The sequence below is a fragment of the Oncorhynchus gorbuscha genome, linkage group LG24, assembly GCF_021184085.1.
Source record: "Oncorhynchus gorbuscha isolate QuinsamMale2020 ecotype Even-year linkage group LG24, OgorEven_v1.0, whole genome shotgun sequence".
In the NCBI taxonomy this organism is placed as follows: domain Eukaryota; kingdom Metazoa; phylum Chordata; class Actinopteri; order Salmoniformes; family Salmonidae; genus Oncorhynchus; species Oncorhynchus gorbuscha.
Genome location: NC_060196.1, coordinates 60,390,723 through 60,400,534, shown reverse-complemented (window position 1 = coordinate 60,400,534; position 9,812 = coordinate 60,390,723). Strand labels below are relative to the sequence as shown.

The following is a 9,812-nucleotide window of genomic DNA, read 5'->3' as shown; positions in this document are numbered from 1 at the left end:
TTTCATAGTTCAGGCCCTTCAGTTCCAGTGAAGGGAAATCTTAATGCTACAGAATACAATCACATTCTAGATTATTCTATTCTTTCAACTTTGTGGCAACAGTTTGGGGAAGGCCGTTTCTTGTTTCAGCATGACAATGCCCCAGTGCACAAAGCGAGATCCATAAAGAAATGGTTGGTTGAGATCGGTGTGGAATAACTTGACTGGCCTGCACAGAGCCCTGACATCAACCCCATCAAACACCTTTGGGATGATACTCTTGTGGCTGAATGGAAGCAAGTCCCCGCAGCAATGTTCAGCAGTAGAGTGGAGGCTGTTATAGCAGCAATGTTCTAACATCTTGTGGAAAGCCTTCCCAGAAGAGTGGAGGCTGTTATAGCAGCAATGTTCTAACATCTAGTGGAAAGCCTTCCCAGAAGAGTGGAGGCTGTTATAGCAGCAATGTTCTAACATCTAGTGGAAAGCCTTCCCAGAAGAGTGGAGGCTGTTATAGCAGCAATGTTCCAACATCTAGTGGAAAGCCTTCCCAGAAGAGTGGAGGCTGTTATAGCAGCAAAGGGGGGACCAACTCCATATTAATGTCCATGATTTTGGAATGAGATATTCGATAAGCAGGTGTCCACATACTTTTGGTCATGTCGTGTATATAACGTTAGGTTTGGCTGGCAGACTGCTTCTGCTTGAGCAGAGATGAGATGATGACTTTATGGAATGAAAAATAATAAATAAATAAATATACAAACAAACAAATAAAAACCCATTTGAAATATTAGATTATTTTGTAGTAATTTCCTATTTATTTCTACCCAATGTGGACCTGACAGAGACAAGGGAATATTTTCAACGTTTTGAATGATCTCTATTGTTTTTGCTTTGGAATTTACATTGAAAAGCTTTATTTCATAATAAACCGAACCAACCTTAAAAAGCACTTATCGCTCGGCATTAGTTTTCATCCAAAAACACAGGACAATTTTGATCTGGGTTAAATGTTCTTAAAATCTGGGACTCAGGGGACGGTTTCTCTTTGGTTTAAAAGGCAGATCTGACAGAGCAACTTGTTTCTGTTATCTTCTTACACCCTAGTAGAGGAGTGTACAGACCAAGGACTGCCCACGCACTGTCCGTAATAAAACAAAATCTGATAAAACAATTACAATGAATTTGGCAAAAAAAAAATACATTGATCATACAGTCGAATTCAGTTCACAACATTTAGTCAATAAAGATTTTCGTCAAATAAAGCTTTGATTGTAAAAAGTTGAATGTCTGACTTAAAAGATAGATCAACTCTTTTTCTCCATGGTGAAGTCAGCCTAGTTGCCCTTCTGGTAGTCTGCCTCCGGTGTCTGACACCCATTCCAGTCCGGCTCAGAGCACCTCTTCTTGGGCGAGGCATGGAGGCTTCCCCGATGACTGATCCTCAGCACCCGGATGGCTATCAGGTAAAAGATCTCACACACGTTGAGCACTATACACACAGCCGACGCCCCTACCATGAAGTAGGTAAACACCCTCTTCTCTGTGGGCCGGCTGTTGTAGCAATCCACCTGGTTAGGACAAGGCCAGAGGTCGCACATGACGCGTCGCGGCAGGTCAAAGTTGTTGTAGATGAGATGCAGGAGGTAGAGGAACGCCACCTCGATGGCCGTCTTGAAGAAGAGGCTGAGGAGATACGTCCACCAGAGTCCTCCGTGCTTCTGTCCTGTGTTGTCGTAGAGACGGGCGTTCTCGCCGTGCGCGATGCGGTACTTGCGCTCGCGTTCCTCGCGGTACGCCACGTGCAACACGACCATGAAAGAGGGACAGGTGATGAAGATGAGCTGAAGTGCCCAGAGCCGGGTGTGAGAGACAGGGAAGAAGTGGTCGTAACAGACGTTGGCGCAGCCGGGTTGCCGGGTGTTGCAGTCAAAGTCTTTCTGGTCGTCAATCCAGACGCGTTCTGCGGCCACGACGAAGACCATGACTCGAAACACGAAGACCACGGAGAGCCAGATGCGTCCAAACACAGTGGAATACTTATTGACCCCGCTGAGCAGGGCCTCTAACGTCTTCCAGTCCATGGTGAGATTGGAGTGGGATGCTCTTCTTTCAACTTTCACCAACAGATGCGTGGATGAGCTTCTGTCTTTGGACTTTTAATGGAAAGCTGGGGGACGAAGAGAAGGCGACTAATTAATAAGTGTGTGAACGACCATGGTATGGTATTGAGCCAGTCCATCTGCCATTTCAGGGGAAGGGAAATACCTAAAATGAAGATCCTGACCTATAACACTGGCATCGCCGTTGCCTGCCCTCCTGAATGGCTACATATTGATAGGTAGAAATGCTTTCTAAATAAAGTTTTAAACAGCGTGAAAAGGCTGAACAACATGTAATACAACTCTTCAATGTCACATAGAAATACATTTCTTCTGGGCGCTAAAAGTCGTTTTCTTTTAAAAGATCTGTTCACAGCCTTTTATTTAAACTGATCAAGCTTTTCATCCAAATCCCCCTGTGACTCTCTCTCTCTCTCTCTCTCTCTCTCTCTCTCTCTCTCTCTCTCTCTCTCTCTCTCTCTCTCTCTCTCTCTCTCTCTCTCTCTCTCTCTCTCTCTCTCTCTCTCTCTCTCTCTCTCTCTCTCTCTCTCTCTCTCTCTCTGTCCCTGTCCCTGTCTCTCTCTCTCTCTCTCTATCTCTCTCTGTCTCTCTGTCTCTCTGTCTCTCTGTCTCTCTGTCTCTCTCTCTCTGTCTGTCTGTCTCTCTCTGTCTGTCTCTCTCTCTCTCTCTCTCTCTCTCTCTCTCTCTCTCTCTCTCTCTCTCTCTCTCTCTCTCTCTCTCTCTGTCTCTCTCTCTCTCTCCATCTTCCGAAGCTGTTTTTTCTTATTAAAGGTTTGTTTTTTTGTTTGTTTTTTTAAGAATCGACTGCTTTATCAAAACACTCTTTGCCTTCCATCAAGAGTCTAATGCTCATAAAATCACACTTTGTTGTTACCAGGATTTCATAGAACATCTTGGGCATAGACGTCAGTTCAACACCTAGTTTTGATTTACATTTGATTGAGTTGTCAATGTAAAATCAACCCAGAAAATGTCAGTTTTCATCGTTGACATAACGTCATCCATCACATTGATTGTTGTGGTTTGAAATGACGTGGAAACAACATGGTATATGATAATATAATATATATAATATAATATATAATATAATAATATAATATACGCAAAAAACAAGTCGACAATCATTTGTTTGTTGCTGAACACACATCCTTTAGAGGCATTTGAAAGCCATGTTAAAATCCTTCAAACACACAAAAAAGTGACTCGTATCAATATTACTTGTTGATTTAATATCTCTACTTACAGTTGTTTCAGATCACTGAGCTGATGTTCCGTCCATCTTAGCCTCGGCCGTCTCTCTCTGTTCCAACTTCAGTCTGATTTGACTATATGCCTGGACGTTGTGGTTTAAACCACAATCTGGAGGTGTGGTCTGCAAGCTTTGGAATCAGTTTGGCTCTTTGTCACCAGCCAGTTAGTGATGCAATACCCTATTCAAATCAAATGCACGGTCAACATCGGAGTTGTCATGGTAACTAAGTGTCCCCCCACACACACAGGTGAGTATGGTTTTGGTATCACCCTACGTCTGCCTAGACGCCCTCCTGTATCCGGCCCTGACACAGATTTTGAGATAAACGTAATTCCAAACAGGAAAGCTGATCCTTCAAATGCCAGGACAGCTGGAGCCATGGTACGGAGGTACCAGGATGTAGACACAGGGCACTCCAGTCCCGCAGAGAACTGATAGGGTGACCCTTATGATGAGTCATATTATTCTATTATATCGTTTTTTTCTGCCTTGTAGGTACAGTCCGCCTCCCAAAGTGGCGTTCATGCCCATTCAGTACACTTGTACATTTACATTTGACTCATTCAGCAGACAAAGACGTCTCTTATGTAGACTGACGAGACAGTTCATTCAGCATGGAAGGTGTCATGGACTGGGCAAACTTCCTGGACTGGGCAGACTTCATGGACTGGGCAGACTTTACGGACTGGGCAGACTTCATGGACTGGGCAGACTTTACGGACTGGGCAGACTGCACGGACTGGGCAGACTGCACGAACTGGGCAGACTTCATGGACTGGGCAGACTGCACGAACTGGGCAGACTGCACGAACTGGGCATACTTCACGGACTGGGCAGACTTCGTGCACTGGCCAGATCACTTAGGAGTGGTCATACAATCTAGATAGTACAGTCTATCACCCCCCGCTTACTGACCACTTCATTCTAATGCTGCCAACCTGTACATTAAACTATTATTGAATTCATTTCGTTATCAAGGTGTGTCATTTTGTGGTTCTCTTTCATTGCAGGTGTTTGCAAGCTGCATGCCAGGTGCCCAAGGGGGTGGAAATATGTTACATTAAGATCCATGTGCCGTTTTTAGAGGGGCTCTTCAACAAACTTAATTCAAAGCTTATACGTCACGTATGATCATTGTCTGTGAGATTGTTTAATAAAATATGTGATCCAATGAATGACATTGTGTAAAGCGTTGAAAGTGTACTACTCAGTTCAACACCTAACGGAGCACTGTTTCACCTCCTGTGGTGGTAGCAGACAGTGTGTACTGTAAAATGGCCTATAAATGGTTGCTGGAATGAATAAGAGGCTTTGGATCCAATCTGATTTACTTTTTTTTTTTAATTGTGCCCAATATATCCATGTCCAAATTACATAAGTTGAAAATCATTATGATATTTTAGCTGAAAATTAAAGAAAAGAAAACTTTTATATTTACAGAAGACACATATTATTAAAATGTTTTATTTCAAATTAGAACAATCTTCATGCTTGAAATTATATTACACATGGTATCAAAGAGCATATCAATAACTGAAGACTACAAATCAATCAATCAAATGTATTTCTATGAAGCCCCTTTTACATCAGCTGATGTCTCAAAGTGCTGTACAAAAACAGTACATGTGCCTTTGACACAGACATGACAGAATGCTTTCACAGATATGACAGAATGGTTTCACAGATATGACAGAATGGTGTCACAGATATGACAGAATGGTTTCACAGATATGACAGAATGGTTTCACAGATATGACAGAATGGTCTCACAGATATGACAATGGTCTCACAGATATGGCAGCATGGTTTCACAGATATGACAGAATAGTTTCACAGATATGACAGAATGGTCTCACAGATATGACAATGGTCTCACAGATATGGCAGCATGGTTTCACAGATATGAAAGAAGGGTTTCACAGAAATTGCAGAATGGTTTCACAGATATGACAGAATGGTCTCACAGATATGACAGAATGGTTTCACAGATATGACAGAATGGTTTCACAGATATGACAGAATGGTTTCACAGATATGACAGAATGGTCTCACAGATATGACAGAATGGTTTCACAGATATGACAGAATGGTTTCACAGATATGACAGAATGGTCTCACAGACATGACAGAATGGTTTCCCAGATATGACAGAATGGTTTCACAGATATGACAGAATGGTCTCACAGACATGGCAGAATGGTTTCACAGATATGAAAGAATGGTCTCACAGACATGGCAGAATGGTTTCACAGATATGACAGAATGGTTTCACAGATATGACAGAATGGTTTCACAGACATGGCAGAATGGTTTCACAGACATGACAGAATGGTTTCACAGATATGACAGAATGGTTTCACAGATATGACAGAATGGTTTCACAGATATGACAGAATGGTGTGTAGTGACAAACTTTCCGTAGGCTTTCTATTAGCTTTTGTTCCAGACCAGTACTAACACACAACTGATCAACTAATTATCAACGCCTTGATTAGATGCATCTGATCATGTATTAGTCCTGGGCTTGAACAAAAACCTGCAAAACCCAAAATAAAGATAACAGTCTTAGGAGATAACCACACTGTAACCCCAGTGCAGGGCTCTCCGTCGTAGTCACTCCACCATCCCCACCAACCATCTTCATCTTCTCCAGTTCAGACCACTTTTAGACAACACATCTTTCCCTATCAGGGATATGGTAGCTGGCATTGTGAATGGAGAGGGACCTCTCCCTGACAGCACGGGGCCCTCCACCACCCATACACTCCCCTGCACCTCTTCCCCAGGAGGATTCACACAAAGCTAATCACCAGCATGGAGACTGTGAACACTCGTTTCTTTGTTGGCCCGGGGAACAAAAAGATCCTTTTTCTCTAGAACGTGAAATGAATCAATACAGTAGCTTGTGAAAGTATTCATCCCCCTTGGCATTTTTCCTTGGTTTGTTGCCTTACAACCTGGAATTAAAATTGATTTTGTGGGGGGTTTGTATCGTTTGATTTACACAACATGCCTACCACGTTGAAGATGCAAAATATGTATTATTGTAAAAAACAAAACAAGAAACAAGACAAAAAAACTGAAAACGTGAGCGTACATAACTATTCACCCCCTTAAAGTCAATAGTTTGTAGATCCACCTTTTGCAGCAATTACAGCTGCAAGTCTCTTAGGGTATGTCTCTATAAGGTTGGCACATCTAGTCACTGGGATTTTTGCCCATTCTTCAAGGCAACAGCTCCTTCAAGTTGGATGGGTTCCGCTGGTGTACATCAATCTAAGTCAATACCACAGATTCTCAATTGGATTGAGGTTTGGGCTTTGACTAGGCCATTCCAAGACATTTAAATGTTTCCCCTTAAACCACTTGAGTGTTGCTTTAGCAGTATGCTTAGGGTTATTGCCCTGCTGGAAGGTGAACCTCCGTCCCAGTCTCAAATCTCTGGAAGACTGAAATAGGTCTCCCTCAAGAATTTCCCTGTATTTATCACCATCCATCATTCCTCAAATTCTGACCAGCTTCCCACTCCTTGCCGATGAAAAATATCCCCACAGCATGATGCTGCCACCACCATGCTTCACTGTGGGGATGGTGGTCTCAGGGTGATGGGAGGTGTTGGGTTTGCGCCAGACATAGTGTTTTCCTTGATGGTCAAAAGGCAACATTTTAGTCTCATCTGACCAGAGTACCTTCGTCCATATGTTTGGGGAGTCTCCCACATTCCTTTTGGTGAACACCAAACGTGTTTGCCTATTTTTCTTCTTTAAGCAATTACTTTTTTCTGGCCACTCTTCCGTAAAGCCCAACTCTGTAGAGTGTACGTCTTAAAGGGGTCCTATGGACAGATACTCCAATCTCCGCTGTGGAGCTTTGCAGCTTCTTCATGATTATCTTTGGTGTCTTTGTTGCCTCCCTGATTAATGCCCTCCTTGCCTGGTCTGTGAGTTTTGGTGGGCGGCCCTCTCTTGGCAGGTTTGTTGTGGTGCCATATTCTTTACATTTTTGAATAAAGGATTTAATGGTTCTCCGTGGGATGTTTCAAAGTTTCAGACATTTTTTTATAACCCAACCCTGATCTGTACTTCACCACAACTTTGTCCCTGACCTGTTTGGAGAACTCCTTGGTCTTCATGGTGTCGTTTGCTTGGTGGTGACCCTTGCTTAGTGGTGTTGCAGACTCTGGGGCCTTTCAGAACAGCTGCATATATACTAAGATCCTGTGCCATGTAAAGTCTGCATGTGTTCAATCTAACTAATGATGTGACTTCTGAAGGTAATTGGATGCACCAGATCTAATTTAGGGGTTTCAAAGGGGGTGAATACATATACACACACCACTTTTCTGTATTTTGTATTTGTTTTTTTTTAATAAGTTTTTTTTTTTTATTTCACTTCATCAATTTAGACTATTTTGAGTCTGTCCATTACATGAAATCCAAAATAAAAATCCATTTAAATTACAGGTTGAAATGCAACAGAATAGGAAAAACGCCAAGGGGGATGGATACTTTTGCAAGGCAATGTATTTTCGTAACAACAATGCATTGTAATGTACACATATTAGCGACAAAGTAATGCACTGATCGATACCAATGTCATGCTGGCTTTGTTATACTTAGGCCTCAGAGTTTTTCCTAGTACGGTTGGTCAGGGAAAACATAGGATCATGGGAATGATCAGGTCAAAATGTTGCGCTCTGTTTTTAGTAATAGCCCTACCTGGTAGTCCAACTCACTGGGATAGGGGTCACTGGGACAGGGATCAACTGGGACAGGGTTCACTGGGTTAGGGGTCACTGGGACAGGGGTCAACTTGATACAGGGTTCACTGGGTTAGGGGTCACTGGGATAGGGGTCACTGGGACAGGGGTCACTGGGTTAGGGGTCACTGGGTTAGGGGTCACTGGGACAGGGGTTACTGGGACAGGGGTTACTGGGTTAGGGGTCACTGGGATAGGGGTCACTGGGACAGGGGTTACTGGGCACTTCACCACCAGCGGGAAGAAGGTGGCCTTGTAGATGTACAACAACAGGAAAATGAACACCACCGCCATCTTGAATAAGAGACTAAAGAAGTAGGTCCACCGTGCTTCTTCCCTGTATTGTCATAGAAAGACGGGTGCATCCCTCGCCGTACTTCAGATGTTGTTTCCTCACCCTCTCGTCCCTGTAGAACAGGATGACCAGGAGTGAGTTATAGGTGACAAAGATAAATGGGAGACGGGGAGGAAGTGGTCATAACAGACATTGTGCGCGGGTTTCAGTCAAAAGTATTTTTGTTCTTCAACCCCACACCTTTTCAGCAGCCACAACAAAGACCATGGAGAGACAGATACGACCCGAACACTGTGGAATACATATTGACCCCGCTAAGCTGGCCCTGAAAAAAGGCCCAGGTGAGTACTTCCGGGTTGGAGCGAGTGGTCGCATCGGCACTTCGCTCCCGCGGGTAGTATAACTTGTTCATTACATTTCATTACATTTCATTATATTTCATTATAGCACAACGGTTTGATTTGTCTAATCTTAGCAATTTCTTCTCAGCTTGCTACATAGCCGTCTTTGTATCAAAGATAATTGCGTAATTATCGTATTTCGCCGTCCTAACGTAGTCTTCACTAGCCAGCTAGCTAACGTCCACTGATTAGCTGCACTGGAGAAACTATTACACTCAACTGAACGACTTGATTAGTGTAGTGTTAGCTAGCTACATAGCTGTCTTTGCTGTCTTCGTATCCAAGATAATTGTGTTGTTTAGGTTTAGAGTGTGTAGTCTTAGAGTGATTATCTTAATTTACCGAGGTTAGCTAGCCAGCTATTTGTCGTCCTTAACGTAGGAGACTCTGCTAGCTAGCCAACGCTAGCCAACGTCTTCTGAATAGAACTCAACAACCCGGTCGCATTCACAGGTAGTATCACATTTTCACTTCATTTCATTACAGTACAACGGTTTGATTTGTTTGATCGTAGCTAGCTACATAGCTAGCTACATAGCCGTCTTTGTATCAAAGATAATTGTGTAGTCTAGAGCGATTTCCTAGGTTCGCTAGCCAGCTATTGTCGTTCTTTTAACGCAACGTAACGTAAACAACACTGCTAGCTAGCCAGCTAGCCCCCGAATAGCAACACTGCAGAAACTATTACACTCATCGGAACGACTTGATTAGTGTAGTGTCAACAACGCACCCACTGCCAGCTAGCCTACTTCAGCAGTACTGTATCATTTTAATCATTTTAGTCTATAAGATTCTTGCTACGTAGCTTAACTTTCTGAACATTCGAGACGTGTAGTCCACTTGTCATTCCAATCTCCTTTGCATTAGCGTAGCCTCTTCTGTAGCCTGTCAACTATGTGTCTGTTTATCCCTGTTCTCTCCTCTCTGCACAGACCATACAAACGCTCCACATCGCGTGGCCGCGGCCACCCTACTCTGGTGGTCCCAGCGCGCACGACCCACG

General features: G+C 43.3%; 1 protein-coding gene across 1 annotated transcript; it reads right to left on the bottom strand.

Moving 5' to 3' along the window:
• Positions 1–774: 774 nt before the first annotated feature.
• On the bottom strand, positions 775–3,514 carry LOC124012021 (gap junction beta-3 protein-like). Its single transcript, XM_046325359.1, has 2 exons — positions 3,346–3,514; positions 775–2,149 (listed from the first exon to the last, which is right to left on the bottom strand). The coding sequence occupies exon 2, from the start codon at positions 2,061–2,063 to the stop codon at positions 1,317–1,319; it is 747 nt and encodes a 248-aa protein (XP_046181315.1). The 5' UTR covers positions 2,064–2,149; positions 3,346–3,514; the 3' UTR covers positions 775–1,316.
• Between the last annotated feature and the right edge of the window lie 6,298 nt (positions 3,515–9,812).